General features: G+C 35.5%; 1 protein-coding gene across 1 annotated transcript; it reads left to right on the plus strand.

Moving 5' to 3' along the window:
- Positions 1–14,984: 14,984 nt before the first annotated feature.
- LOC125396708 (vomeronasal type-1 receptor 4-like) lies at positions 14,985–15,971 on the plus strand. Its single transcript, XM_048428714.3, has one exon. The coding sequence runs from the start codon at positions 15,030–15,032 to the stop codon at positions 15,969–15,971; it is 942 nt and encodes a 313-aa protein (XP_048284671.3). The 5' UTR covers positions 14,985–15,029.
- The last annotated feature ends 791 nt before the right edge of the window (positions 15,972–16,762 follow it).

Genomic DNA, 16,762 nt, shown 5'->3' on the forward strand with positions numbered 1-16,762 from the left:
AGTGAAGATTCTAACTTGTAAGGACTTGGCCATGTGCCACTTCTAAGAAGGTCCTACTTTCTGATGCTTCCATTACATCATAAAACATGACCCCCCAGCACTTAAGAAATTTGTTTTCTGGGGGAATTCTCATTCTGTTTATTTTTAAAAATGGACACAGGAGTAGAATATGGACATTTAAGTGAAGATAAACAAACAACACAAGAGTAAAACAGGGTAGGACAAAAGTCCTTTGCAGGTTAAAAGATCCCATAAAAATTGTAGGTGTTATGTTTATAGGTAGTTGTTTGTAGGGATGTCATATAACATTGCAAAATGTCTAAAAAAGTGAGTGCATTTTACTTGGGTGTGTTTATCATAGATAAAACAAGAGTTATTCTAAAATACTTTATACACGTTGATGCAGGACATGGAGAAGGGAGATATGGATGAGAGATAATGGGGGTCCATAGATGGACAAAGGTGACAAGGATCAAGTGTAGGCTTCTTATAATGAATCAAGTAGTTGTATCAGAAGAATCACAAAATGGGTGTGCATGCAAATTAGAAAAGGATGTATGGAATGAGGTAAGTGATTATGGGGGCATAAAAACTATAGCGTCAATTGATATAGAATAAGCAGAGACTTCTCAACAATGGAAAACAAAAGACTCAGAAACATAAAAAGCTCTACATTCCTAATAGCAGAGAAATGGAACTTAAAATTACTTTAACATTTTTATCTTAATCCAGTCAGAGTAACCTAGATCAGTAAAGAAAATGACCACAAATTCTGGTGAGGATGCTCCTAAAGGAAAGCACTTCTTCAATGTGTTTGGTGTTCAAACTGTTTCAGCCAGTATAGAAAGCAGTTTGGGTAACTTATATACTATCAGGACTAGAGTCTATAGCAAACAAATGTGAATAGACTGTATCAAGGTGACCACAGCATCCCTGAAGTTTCCCAAAGCCTTCCCAGGCATAGTTTTAGAAATGTGCAACCCGTTGCTTAGATAGGAAATTGAAAGTCAATGAACTGTCTTCATCCTATTTCAACTCTGTGTTGTGAGGTGGTACTAGAGTTCCTCTCCCAGGAGCTCCCTACCCTTACATGAGTATGTTAGATTTCAGATGCAGTTATTAACTACTAAGAGTTACACTATCTTCCTTATGATGTAGGTCTTGCTTTTTTTGAAAGGGATGATGGCAAGCCTTATTTACTGGCTTTCACTAAGAGCGCCTAGTATTATTAATGAAAAATGGGGTGTAAGCAGGGGTGTGCAAAGCAACCTCTACATTTGGTGCACAGGTCTATGGGAACCCAGAAGTATGGTTTTGTTCAGAGGTACTATAAAATGTTAGAAGAGATCCATAAATACACAGGGCACTGTGGCAAGATTAAGCATTTCAAAAGTACTTCTATATATAGTGTATCAGCTGTTACTGTTAATAATAGGCCTTATTTTTCTGTGAGGACCTACATCATCATCATCAACATCATCATCATCATCATCATTATTATTATTACTATTTGGATTTTTGAGACAGGGTTTCTCTGTAGGTTTTGGTGCCTGTCCTGGAACTAACTCTTGTAGACAAGGCTGGCCTGAACTCACAGAGATCCACCTGCCTCTGCCTCCCGAGTGTGGCCTGCGCCACCCCCAGCCGAGGACCTACTTTAAATAAACTATGTGTTACAGATAGAGATAATTTGAATCTCTTGTTTCTTTCCAAACTGGTTTTAAAACTACCACCCAAAAACCTTGATGAACTGCAGTAGCTCTTTTAAGCCTGAACAAATGTCTCAAGTAACCTACCTGGCAACCACAGCTGTTTCTTGTCAAACTACATGGCCATTTAAAAATTCTGTGCCCCATATTTATTTTTTATGTTCTGTTTTTGAATTTTTATTAAATATAGATTATTCCTTCATTCATTAAATTCTGGTCAGAATTTTCCATATCTCCAATCCTCTTAACTCCTTTCCCCACAGATCTGCCCCCAACCACTTTTGTTACTTCTTCAGAAAAGAACAGGCCTCTCAAGACATCAGTCAAATAGTACAAAGCAAGATACAAAAAGACAAGGTGAAAACCTCATATTGAGTCCGGGCAAGTTAATTCAATTGAAGGAAAAAAGTTCCCAGAGCTGACTAAAGGATCAGAGACAAACCTGTTCCTACTGTTATGAGTTCCAGTGGAACACCAAGCTAAAAAACTTAATATATACATGAAGGACCTTGTGTAGACCGTGCAGGGCCCGGGCTTGCCACGTCAGTCCCTGTGAGCCCATCTGAGCCCTGTTTTGATGTTTCAGAGGCTATGCTATCCTGGTGTCCTCCATCCCCTCTGACTCCTACAATATTTTCTCCCTCTCTTCCATGGGATTCCCAGACCTCCAATGGAAGGGACCTAATGAAGATTGCCAGTTTTCTTTCGGCATATTTTCCAGCTGTGGGTCTCTGCACACACACTCCCATTTGTTGCTAAAGGAAACCTCTTTGTTGACAACTGAACTAGTCATGGACATATGAGTATAAAAGAATCATCTTATCATTATTAATCATTTATTTATTTATTTGCTCTTTGTATTTTGTTCTACCCTGGGACTCTGGGCTATGTAGCCTCCGGATCTAGGCCATCCAGGCATGGCCTCCATCTCTAGGCATAGGCCTTTAGTTAAACCAAACATTGATTGGCAATTTCCACAATTTCTGCGCCACCATTGCCTCAACATTTCTTACAGGGAGGAGAGATTGTAGGTGGAGGGTTTTGTGGTTGGATTGGTGTGCATGTGTGTCTTTCTATAACTTGCAGAGTACCTTCTTCAGCCAAAGATGCTAGAATGTAGGGGTGAAGGACTCATGCCCATACCAGCTTAGCTTCTGTATACTCAGTGAGCTAAATAGATATCCTCAGCAATGAGGAATTTGCTGTCAGTTTTCAGAGAGTGTTCTTTTCTAGTGTCAGCCTGGATTGTTTAGGGATATGTGCAAGATGTCCCAAGCCTACAACTCATCTGAATACAACCCAGTCTCACTACTGTAAGCCTTGCCTGGCTACAAAAGATGCCCAGTTCAGACCCTGTATCCACTATTACTAGGAGTCCTCACTAATGTCACCTTCATAGATTTCAGGAAGTTTCCACTGCATCAAGTTTCCACACCAACCCTCATGCTCCCCAATTGCAGTTGTCTCTACCTGCTGTGTCTTACTCCACCCCTCTCATCATACCTGATCATTCTGACTCCTGTGTTTACTAGTCTAAATAATTAATTCTTTTTCCCTTTACCATGGAGGCCCATGTGTTTCCCTCTGCTCAAAATTCTTCATTTTTACCTAACTTATTTATGTCTGCAGATTGTAGCTTCATTATCATTTATTTAAGTTAATATTCACATATCACAAAATATATAACATATGGGTTATTGTTGATTGTCAACCTGAGTATTGAATCTCTCAAATGTTTTTATTTATTTTTGGAATTTTTCTTGCATGCATGCACTGTATCTTGACAATATTTATCTCTATTTCTCTCAGATCATCTGACAACACAATTGCATATAAGGGATTTTTGATCAAGTAATGGTGAAGTGTTTTAAGCATTTTACTTACATTATACTGACAATAAAATAATGAGTTCATTGTTTTGTATTTTAATCAATAGACTGTTTCTAGACGCAAGATGAATTTTTCATGGAACAAAGTTAACAACCAGATACCAGATAAAATAAAATTCCTGATCTCTCATTGCTTAGCACTCCATCTGTAGCAAGTAGATACCAGAATGGACTCTTAGAAAATGCTGAACATGTTAACTTAACAGGTGTTTTGTGATGAGTGTGCTGCATCCAGTTAGGTACCAGTGTGGAAGTTTACATTCAAAGCACTGAAGCGGCCATTGTGTTCAGAGAAACCTGCCTTTTCCTTCATTAAACCCATGTGACCTTTAGAGATTTAGACACTTCAACATCCCTGACTTCTAACAAGCCCTTCTATTCTATGATGCACCCTTCTTGTTGTCATTTCTCTGAGGTTCATGTCTTTGTTCAGCCTCTCCAGCCAAATCTATCCTAGTTGATTGCATTATTTGGGGAGGCTATGAAAATTTCATTATGTGAGATAATGTTAAATAGGAGGGATTATTAGATTATTATACTTCTCTGGTGATAGAATAATTTGCCTTTAACTAATTCTCTTTTCAACTCCTGAATAATACAGGGTCACAGAATTGGCTATTTGCTGTCTCACCTCTTCTATAATCTCAGATATTTGGATATTCATCAAGAAATCTTCAAATCTTGCTGTCACTGTGGCTGCTGATGTCACCATTTCTAGAAACTATAGGTTCTTGTGTTCTCTGCAGGAAAAAATACAGACATAACAATCATTGTAAGAAGAACAAATAAGATAAACACTTAGGCAAAAAAAAAACTTTACTAAGGAGGGCAAGTTAAACAGCATCTGTGAAAGACAATAGCTTGTCATATACAGATTGTCCTTCTACCCTTCACAGTCATGCATATTTATGGCACTCATAATCCCACATTTTACCTCAATTTTTATGTAATAACTAATCAAGGGCCTATTATAGGTTGACTTTCATTTTTTGTTGATCAAAATGTTGAGTGAGACACAGGAGAGGGTGATCTTCTGCGTGTTGGATCATACAGAAGAAGTGGTGACAGGTTTCAAAGTGGTTGAGCCACTGATTGCAGGATCAACTGCAGGAAGGATGATTAGGAAGCTGGGGTGAACAAACATTTTTTATACTGTTCAAGGCTGGTGCAGTTGTGACAGAGGAAATCCTCCCAAAAGTGCATTCTGTGGCTTCTCCAGGAACAATATTGACAGTGTTCTTTGAAGTTGGAGTGAAGTTACTCAATGTGTCTGTAACATGCTCTAACCTTGCAAGATAGTTCTGTGAAAGTCCCTCTATAGACAAGGGATCATGTTGAATGTCAGCTTCTTTCAAAGACTGTGTGGACCAGGGCAACTGTTTAAGAGTTTTCTCTTAATAATTCAGAATCTTTGAGCAGCTTGGTTTACTTTACAAAATGCTAAAATTTGCTATTCCTTCTAACTCTGACTTCTGATTCTTTCTAGATATTATTATCCTAAACATCTTAGTGTTCATCAACAATTATCAATGGTGTAGAGATCCTATGTATAAACATATTTTATAAACCAAGTTCTGAGGAGGACAAATAGGAAAAATGATAATTGCTCTTTATATAATCCATCAGACTGGCTAAAGAAATTTATCAAGAACATGCTCTGAGGTTCTTCAAAGTCATTATTTGTCCTCTAGTGACTAGTAGAGGTTGATTTTCTAGTTTCTCTAGTTTAAAAGAAGTTGTTTTCAATAATACTATGGAACAGAGAAGTTGGAAATGGATTATACTGAAGTAAATGACAGTACTCATTTGTAGCTTCTATTGGCTGTTCAGATAGAGAAAGTTTTTGGTATCTAGCTAGGCTCTTTCTCTTGGTTCCAGTAGCATATACCAGTGTACAATGTACAAACCAAATCACCATCTTTTGGGGAATGATGTCAGTTACCTGTGGCTATTTTCTGCTGAATGAAAAATTATAAACGGTTGATACTTTCACAATATTTGCTTCTGTATGCCATTTTTACCTTTCTTTTTGTTCCCAATTGATTTTGTCAATCTTTTATATGCCTAACTAAAAAAAAAGCATTTCATAGATATATAAGTGTGAATAGGAAAAAGAATATGCTTCCTTTGTTTTCCATATGTATTCTTTGGATAGTTTTCCCTAGAGGATGACGATTTGTTGATTATTACCAACTATCCAGTACCAGAGATTTCACCTTTTCAGGGTCATATTGATCACACTTTCCTTCTCTGTGATCCCTTTTTATTTATTTATTTTTTAAAGCAGAGAACATTCCGTTGGCAATATCTATTTTGTACATAAAATAGCTATATACTCAGTCTGGATGCAACACTCCATGTTTTTTTTTCCCATATTAACCTCACACATTTGACATGCTAAGATTTCCTAGGGCTTTATGACAATAACGAATTCATTTGTCCTGTTATTGTCCCTGGTTGGAGATATGTCAAATAATCTGCATTGTAAAATAGTTTGATTGTTTTATACAAGGATATATTTAGCTCAAAGATCTAAACTGGCTTTAATTTAGGGGACATTAAGTCCCCCCTTTTGGGGATCTGGAGATGTATCTTCCTATCTTTCTTGGAATCACAGTTGGAATTATTTTGAGGGTGTTTGACAGTCAAGATTATTTTTGCTAAACTTCACTCAATTCTGACTGAAAGTATACATTTACTTTTAGCAAAGAAACACAGGTTATTGCTACTTGGGAAAAGCAAACAGCATGACTATTCTGATGATGACTGTTTCTTTTCCCTTACATTTTTTTTAATGTGTAGAAAATATGCCACCTGGTCCAAGGAGTATCTGAGATTGAGTGTGTCTTCTACCTGAGTGTCTCTAAGGAAAACAAATCTTATAGATATTTCTAACAATGTGTATTTTTACCTTAGGAGATGTTAATTTTGTCCTATTTTGTCACTCTAGAAACTGTTACTGTGTCCATCATCCAGAGATCTTTAAACAAATGTAACAAAGGCAAAACAGCAAAATTTTGCAAAATGATTAAACATACATGATAGATTAATAAAACAAAACTGTCTTCTAACAATATCAAACATTCAGAGTTAACTTTGTTTCCTTCTGAAAATGATCAACCACATGTGTACTTCTGGGTCAAGCCCTATGGAACCTGATGCTGAGGAACTGAGACCTCAAGATTCATTTAGTTTTGAGGAACACTTACTAAACTTTTGCCAAAAGCTCATTATTTTTCAAATGCCCTACTGTTCCACTGGGGTACTAACTCTGCTACTGTGCCATAACCTTGCTCCTAAAGGAAGATGGGGAAGCTCCAAGCCGTGACTCTGCCAGGTCCAACACTGTCTAAGAGAGCACAGAAATCTTTCCACCCCAGGGTTTTACCAGGTCAGGTATCCACAGAGAAGACCATGCCTGTTGGATTAAGCTGCCCCATACAATTGGCTATCTGACTGAATTCCCACAACAATTTCAATATACAAAAGGAATTTGCAAATAAATACATTGACATACAACTTCACCCCAAAAGTTTCCACTGTCTGGACCACACCTCTAGAGAGAATGATCAAGGAGTTGCCTATGAATATGTTCATGAAAATGTAACTGATGGGTTTTAATATGTGTTTGTTGCAATGAAGTATTAGGAAGCAGGAAAGAAGAGAGACATTTCCCTGAAATCCAACTAAACTCTATAGATGAAAATTATTTCTATTGCCAAATTCTTGTACCCAATTCTGAAATTGACAATTTCCTCTAAAAGACAGAAACATTAGCTTCTATGAGAAAAAAAATGGTGATTTTAACTTTTGTAAGTAGGCAGTGGGTTTGAAAGCATCTCTCGAGCTCTAGTTTGCAAAGACAGTGTAGGCAACATGGCAGGATCATATTTGAAAAGCATCAGCTTCATATCAATAATACTTTTCAGGAAGACAGTTAAAGTAGCCAAACTTATGTAGTTAGGGAGAGAATTATCAATATGTTTTTAAAAAATTTCATTATTCGTAATAAAATATTTCCATTGGGAAATGATAAGAGAGTGGAAAGATCTCCTACTTGTACATTTCTTAATGAACTTCAATTTATAAGCCATATTGGAAGGAAAAGACTAATCACTATTTTCAGTAAAAGGAATTCATAACTTATCACATCTAAAATTTTAAAATAGAACCCATTTATTTTTCATGAGAATTTTAAAATTTTGACAGTTATACAACTGACAGAAAACAAATACCTGGAGTATCTGAAGAACATTAAAAACAAAGAATGATGAAAATTAACATTACAATTACAAATGATCTATGGATGTGCACAAAGAAAGAGTTTTTAATAGAAGAAATAAAATTTGTTAAGAAATATCTCAAAAGTGGTCATAATTCTTAGCATCTATGAAAATGTAAATTAAAACAGCTTTGAAATTTTATCTCATCTTAATCTTAGCTAAAATCAGCTACAAAAATTAAATTGGCAATGATGTACATATGTACTATTTTCTTTGGAAGCGTAAAAGATGAAATAAAGAGTGGTCTTCCATTTGTCCTCCAAGGTACCAGAGAGCCAGTGAGGCAAAGAAATGTGTTGCATAGGAGTACTTGTGAAGTCACTAGAGGACATGGACAAAAACTGTGGAAGAGAAACCTGGGTTTCTGTGCAGACCCTAAATTGTTGGAGATTATATATTTTAGAAAGAGAGTTAGAAAAATGGGGTGGAATTAGCTTAAGGAGGTATTTTATTTAATACATGAGTTAGATTTGTATTTGGCATTTTGAATTATGTTAAAATTAAGGAATGTGGAGATTTTTATCTTTTTAGTTAGGGTTTTACTGTAGCTTAGAGCCTGTCCTGGAACTAGCTCTTGTAGATCAGGCTGGCCCCAACTCAGAGAGATCCACCTCCCTCTGCCTCCAGAGTGCTGGGATTAAAGATGTGCACCACCACCACCGACATGTGGAGAGTTTTTTAAAACATTCACTTAGTTCAGCTATTTGGTCTACATTCCCTTAGGTCTATGAGATAAAAGACAATAGTATGAGCAATGTCAGTAAAATGGTCATATTGGTTAAGAGAAAAGTAAGCAGTAAAGTTGACTTATCATGGAGGTCTCTTGTTAGAATAGCTTGCTGTGTCCATCTACCCATCAAATAACCAAGGGAGAGTTTTATACCAAGAATACGTTTCATTTATTTTGCATACTTTTATTTGTGTGTGATTTTCTCCCATCTGAGGTGTTTTTCCCCTGAATAGGCTGTCATTACAGATCTCAGAACTCTTGCCTAATTTATCTCTTTAAGGAACTAAGACCTAAGCTACTAAATTATTCTCAAGGAAAACTTCTTAAGTTTTTGCAAGCAGGCTGTTGTAAGGGAAGAACTACCTGCTGTATTCATCATTGCTTTTGCCCTATAAATGTTAGTATCAATATGAGAAAAACCAAAACACCTTTTGGAGTTTGCCTTTGTAATAAAGTGGTGTCTGTCATATGCAATTTTTCATTGATTCTTTAAAAATTTCTTGAGATTTCATTTTACTCCTGTCAAATGGCAAAGGGTAATAGCATGTCAAAGCTCATGCTGGAAATGATGTACAATACATTATGTATAGAAATGTATAGAAAACCATTCATACATTGCTGGTGAGAGTGCAAACTTGTACACCCAATATGAAAATCAGTATGTCAGTTCCTCAGAAAAATGAGAATCAATCTATTAAAGACCAGATATTCACTGTTGGAAATATACTTAAGGGATCCTTCATCCAATGTCACTGACAGTTGCTCAACCACGTTCGTTGCTGCTCTATTCATAACTGAGAAATTTGAAATGAGCTACATGTTCCTCAACAGAATAATGAATAAAAAATATGGAACATTTTACATTGGAATGTTAATCAGCTGTTTAAAAAATGACATGAAAAAATGCAGCAAATGGATGAAACTATAGAAAAAAATCATTTTGAATGAGTTAAACCAGATTCATAAAAATAAATGTGGTATACATTCATGTAAATGTGAATATTATCCATTAAATAAATGATAACCTAGCTACAATCGATAGGCCCAGAGATAGTTTGACACAGTAAGAGGCTAAAAGAGGAAATGCATGGATATCCCTGGTAAGAGGAAACAGAAGGGATTTCATTGGTAAACTGGAATAGGGAGGTGGGGAGACAGAGGAGAACATGAGAGATCATGTTGAGTGGATTTGGAGCAGGATTGAGAAAGAACGAGTAATAAAAGAGATGTATTGACTGGGGAGGGCATTTTGGGGTTAGAAAAAAATCTGGTACCAGGGAAACTCCCAAGAATCCAAAAGAATAACTCCAGCTAATACTCCTAGCAATAGTTGAGAAAGGCAACCTGAACTGGCTATCTTCTATAACCAGATTGGTGACTACTGTAATTGTCATTAGAGAGCCTTCAACTAGTAACTGGTGAAACCAGATGAAGAGATCCACAGCCAAGCACTGAACCACTAAGTACATGAGTCTAGTTGGTCAGCGATCCCAAGTAACTTCCTGTGTCTGCCTATCTAGTGCTTTGATCAAAATGTTTATGTCTATAACATGTCTGTTAAGAGGAAGAAATGATTGTATGAATCAGGGCAAGAATTTTGGCATAATGATACAAATTTAATGCTAATTTTGTTACACTGTATATATGTTTCTAATCTTTTTGAAAGAATTTTTATATATTAATACAAATTAAAGGTTCAATTTAGTTATTCTATATGTATATTTATAATCTTGTTTAAGGTATTATGTTTATGCATCTCATTTAAAATTTAATGTACAGTTAAATACAATTAATAGGCATCTATAATAATAAAACTTATAGTCATGCTAGTTAGGTTTTAAATATGAATATATATATATTTCAGGTAGATAGGTAATCTTCAAACATTTTAAAGATTTATAGAATATGGTATTTGAAAGTTAAGAATTTAGATTTTTCTCAACAGTAAGACACATCTCCTTTTGGCAGCACCAATGATGTTGATGGGCATCAAAGAAGTTTCTTATGGAGTTTGCTTTCAATGTGGCAAGACTAACCATTTAGGCAAGAAACTTCTCTTGCCTGGAATGCTTGACAATATGCTCTATAAACTGGACTTGTAGGACCCACAGGAAAAGGAATACTGGACTTGCCAAAGCAAGGATATGGTCCTTTAGGCTTTCTGCTTCATGAAGGAGTCTACCAGACATTCTGCAGGACTCAGAAGAAAACAACTGATGAATTTTTACCAAAATAGGTGAGACAGTCCTTCAAATTTATGCTTCACTGAGAAATCTAAGCCTGTAGACTGAAGATGGATGCCACAACATTATAGAACAACCCTGGGTTTCTTTCCAGGCAGTCAGCTGTTTCTGTCATTTCTCACATATTTCGGAATGCACATTTTTTGCTTACACTTCCTGTCACTTAGGTGGTATTACACTCTACTTTCTTCATTGATGGAATTGAAAATTAGATAGTTATAATTACAGCTTTCCTTAGTTATGATAAAAGATAAACTATATACAAAACTTTAGATTAACAAAGATAAGATAGATGATAGATGATTTTCTTTAATTTTGCTAAATACAAATAGACTAAATATTATAACTGCAATTCTTGCTTGATATCTGTTTTATTAGAAGCAAATTTGCAATGTTAATGTTAAACCCTTCCGTTTTGATCTTGGTCATTCTTACAAGTTTAAGATGGAATCTCAGAGTTGTTTTCATTTGCATTTCTCTGATGGCTAAGGATGTTGAACATTTCCTTAAGTGTTTTTCAGCCAGCTTAGATTCCTCTGTTGAGAATTCTCTGTTTAGGTCTGTATTCCATTTTTAAAAATGGATTATTTGTTCTTTTGTTTACCAATATCTTGAGTTCTTTGGATATTTTGGAGATCAGCCCTCTGTCTGATGTGGGGTTGGTGAAGAATTTTTTTCCATTCTGTAGGCTGCCATTTTATCTTGTTGACCATGTCCTTTGCTTTACAGAAGCTTTTCTTATTCTGTAGGCTGCCATTTTGAATTAACTTGGTTTATTTAGGAGATCCCAGTGAAGACTAGTCACATCCAAAGAGACAAACAAACCTTCTTACAAGATTTTCTCACATGAGACATTGATTCTCACTAAATCCTGACTACTAGTGAGCCTTGAGGGATCAGGATAAAATATGAACCTCTCTAAACACATTGTCTCATTGGATATATTTACAAGGAACTCATCAATGTCTCTGGTAATAATCAACTGGAAAATTCCAGAGCAGTTCTTGATTCCCAAAGGTAGCTCTGTCATCATGACTGTGGGTGAGATAAAAATTGCTTTTCTGAAGAGAGTTGAGGTCACAGATCTATGAACCTTTAACTTAGGGCTGAAATGCTTCTCATATCTATGATGTTGGTTGTTATATCAGTTGTAGTACACTGAGCTGAAAGTTCTGCAGAGGTAAAATTCAAGTGAGCATATTGTTTTTCATCCTCAATGGCAAAAATAGCAAGGAAGAGATGTTTGGTAAGTGCATACCTCTTAAAATTTATTCTTGATAGAAACAGAACAGTAGATATTTAGTCAAAAGACAAGGAGACTTTCTTGGATGTAGGTCAAGTTACTAATTAAAAGATAATATCCCTGAACTTATATTAATTCTTAATGAATCAAAAGTGAATCAAAATCCTCTCTCAGGTAGCCTATTATATAGTGTGACACCTAGTAAAATCTGATTTCAAAGGTAGTCCAGGATTATATTCATTACATCATTTAGGTTTCTATTCATTGTGCACATGAATCACAGATTGATTTTGAATTATGCCATCACAAATCTTGTAAAATGAGTCTGTGTTTATAAATATTCCTTAGAAGGAGCCAGGATCTAACACTAGCTGGGGGAAATGTTTCTAGGCAGCTTTACAGCTGTTACTGGGCAGGATCTTTGTGTTTTCTGACAGTCACTGTTTTCCATCTTGAACTTGGGAAAACTGTGAAAACAAAGGTGGCAATATCAGCATGAGTCTTGCAAAATTCTGGCCTATTACATATACAGTTTCTGTTATTACTCATTATTTTATGACATTTTGAGGTCACTGCAATGTTAGGACAAAATTTTTCCATTCATTGCTGAAGGTTCCAGCATTTGACATCTTATACATGTCAGGCAATAGATTAAATTTGGTTAATTCCCGTAGCTCACAATAATTTTTACCACTTGGTCTTTTATTTATCCAATTCATTAGATTTCATATTTTAAAAATTTCATGTATATTTTTGTTCAAAAGTTGTTCATAAGTCTTGATTCATTACTAATAGATTTACTTATCAAAGACATTAGTAAATAAAGGTTTTAAATGGAAATTAGCTATAATTTAATATCTTGCTGTGTACATATTTCCCTTTATCTGTGTGAAGGAGTTCTCATTTGTTCAGATGAGCACAGTCTTATGTGAGAGTGTGGAGTCAGAGTAAAACTTCAGTTGTAGTTCCTTAGATACTGATTTTTTATCTTGCTATTTTTGAGTCACAGCATCTCACTAATCTGAAGTTCTCATGTAATATTATTCTTTCCTGTCAATGTGCACCAAAGATCTAACTAACTCTGCCCTTATCTACTGTTTGAACATTAACTGCCGGCTTCCACATCCATAATTTAATATGAATTTTGGAGTTTCAACACCTGTGTTGAAACTCCAAACAAAGTAATAACTGTAACAACTGAACTATGCCCATTGACCACTCTTGACCAAATGGTGAAGATGAAATTCTGGATGTGTCCTCTCTTCTTTGCATCATTCCTTCTTTTTCATTAGTAACTCATGTTTGTGGCCCTTACCTATGATTCTCAGAAAGGGTGAATTCCACTGCTGCACATTTTCTTAAAGGTGTCTTCAAGATATTGGCATTGCTTGTATTAAAAAGAATATACCCTTGAAGTTGTTTATTTGTTTATATCTTCACAGATAATAAATGAAAGTTACATCACGATGTTACAAATAGATCAAGAAACTGAACATTACCTCAATCCCAGGAATTCCTGGTATGAATGGACCAACCTCCATTTCTGAGGAAGACTCTGTATGATTATACATAAACCCAATAAAAAGAATTTGTCACTACTTTCCACTTGATTTAAGTTATCACATCAACACTAGGTTTTTCTTTGGTTATTTATAGAAGTGGAAATTACTAGAGGTATGTTTATGACTCTGCTCTGTTTTGAAAGATCAGAACAATGCTTCCATGTATAATTTGAAACTTAGAGCAAGATCTGCCACATTTTTAGAAGTAGATCTTTATGCATTTGAGTAATGTGAGTGCTCTCCCTATTTCATGCACATTGCTACATGTTTAGGACAGCATTGCATAAACATTAATCTCTGCACTGCTAAAATATAGGTTTGTATTTTTTTGCTTTCAATTCATTCAGTGTACATAAGTTCTGAGAATTATCTATGTATGTTTGTCTAGTCTGTAAAAGTTAGGTTTTCTACATGAGGATGTACATTGATTTTTGATACTCACAACCTCTCATTTGGAAAATTGTGTGACATGACGTGAACACATTAGCCAGGATCCTTGTTTCATTTAATGTTTGCCAAGGGCTAATGTTTCCTATGACTTGTGCTTCACATTTCTACTGCTGAGTGATCCAGCAGATTAGATGAGATAGGAACATTGGAATTCTTCCCATACGAATTTACTCATAGAGTATTGCCTTATTCTAACTAATTTCTGTTGGAAACATTTACCTGTTTTCTCTCCATTTGTTAGATAACAATTATTTATGTAGAATGTGCCAACTCTCTTTTCTCTCCTCATCTTAACTCTAAATCACCAATCTTATATGTGTATGTGTAGTGGGTGGAATTTAAGGAGCTAAGTCTTAATGCAACATTATCTAATTCATCATTTCCACCTAATGGTTAGTGCTACTAAATAAACATAATTATCAAATAATAAAAAATTGTTTTTCCACTTGTAATATTTTCAATTTCATTGTTAATATTGATATAAGAAAGGCATTAAAATGGATTCATTCCTTTGAGAAGATGAGAGATGAATTTTTCTCCAATATGTGAGGAATTGTAGCAGTGAACATTCTTTAATTTTGAATTCACTGGTCACTGCTTCTATCAAGACAACTTTGCCCTACTCTTAGTGCTTTCTTATGTGAGAAATATAGTGGGAATTTTCTCCATAAATACATTCATTTGAAGACTGCAGCAGTTCTTACTGATTGCTACTGTTGGTGGCAAAATAACTGTGAGAGGTGGTGTGGACAAGATCTATTTCTTCTGCCCACCTTGGGTTTTCAGTCCTCAGCTAATGTGATTTTTGTGAATTTGCACTATCAGGCACAGAGGATCACCTTAATTTTAAAAATACAACCTTTTTTTCTCTTAGAAGTGACTGCTGACATATTTTGAAGTAAATTTTTCAGAGTAACAAGATGGATTATGGGAATTTGGCAATAGGAATAATATTATTGATAGAGAATACAATTGGGATATTTGGAAATGCCTCTCTTCTTTCTTACTACCTAGTTATTTTTTACAAGAAACACAAAATAAAGCCCTTGAATTTCATTCTCATGCATCTCATAATGGTTAATTTCTTGATCATTCTCTCTAAAGGACTGAGTATCACAATGACAGCTTTTGGGTTAAAACTTTTCTTCAATGACTGGAGTTATCAACTTTTTTTGTATGCACTAAAAGTTTTCAGAAGCATGTCCATTGCCACCATCTGTCTCTTGAGTGTCTTCCAGGCCATAACCATCAACCCTGGACACTCCTGCTGGAGCAATATTAGAGTCAAATCTCCCAAAGACATTGGTCTCTACATTTCTTTCTGCTGGATCTTGTACATTATGGTAAATGTTCTTTTCCCTTTGTACATGTCCAGAAAATTGAAAAGGAAAAACATAACAAAAGGGACAGATTTTGAACCCTATACTGTTGCAGGTCATGACAAAATCACAGTCTCTTTATATATAGCTTTCTTTGTGTTTCCTGAACTTCTAGTTTCTGTTCTCATCACCTGGTCCAGTAGCTCAATGGTTATCCTTTTGTACAGGCACAGGCAACGAGTTCAACACATCCGTAGCACTTATGCTTTCCAAGGTAGCTCTCCTGAGTCCAGAGCCACCCAGAACATCCTTGTCCTAGCATTCACCTTTGTGGCTTTTTATACCCTCTCTACCATCACACATGGTTGCAGTGCTATACTGTCTGGTCAAAATTGGTGGCTAATGAGGGTCACAGACATTATAACTTTGTGTTTTCCTACTTTGAGCCCCTTTATACTTATGAGTCAACCTTCCCCTTTCTCAGGACTCTTCTTTCTTTGGATAAAGGATAAAGAATCCTCTAATGTTATTTTAACTATTTAAATGCATGCTCTTTCAGAATAAAATTTTTAAAAAAGGAATCAATACAAAAATTCTCCAGAGAAGACATTTGTTTGTATAAGGTAAACTTTAAGAATTATTTTTTTTTTACTGGTAGAACTTTCATCCATTACTTGCAAAACTCTTAGCATCTAGGCCTTTCACCCTTTATTTGACACATTTCACAGTCTTTCTTTGGTCTAGGCTTCCTTGAGAATTATGTGCTCAATATGTTTTCAACAAAGTATCCCAACTTTTGACATTAGGAGAAGAGATTTATAACATCCTGGATTCTCTGAAAATATACTAGATGTTTTCTGGAAGCCATCTGTGTTTTAAATAACAATGCAAGAATGCCTAGTGCTCTTGTATTAATGTAGCAATTTTTTCAGCACTCTTTTTAGGTTAATCAGCCATGCTTTTTTCCTATGTTCCCCCACCCTCAATGATGTGATATTCCACTCAGTTGAAGGTGCTGCCTCCTTTGAGTCTTCATTATGGATAAAAAATTCTTAGCTGGTTGAATAAAGGACAGATAAGTCCTTGGAGTTTCCAGCAGTACCCCAGATTCCCAAAAATGTCAGTGACAACACCAGTAATTGACTGAAGTGGGGTGAAGATAAGAAGAGAATGACCATAAACAGCAAGGTCTTAAAACAATGAAAGAAGACATTTCAAAGAGTTGAGATTATTATGAGTTACTGTGAAATTTCCAGAGTTCTGAAAGGAGTTAAAAGCCACAATCTAACCAGCAAGACCCAGCCATTATACACCTCTCCTGATTACATCCTACT

This window comes from Myodes glareolus, chromosome 1 (genome assembly GCF_982192425.1).
Source record: "Myodes glareolus chromosome 1, mMyoGla1.1, whole genome shotgun sequence".
In the NCBI taxonomy this organism is placed as follows: domain Eukaryota; kingdom Metazoa; phylum Chordata; class Mammalia; order Rodentia; family Cricetidae; genus Myodes; species Myodes glareolus.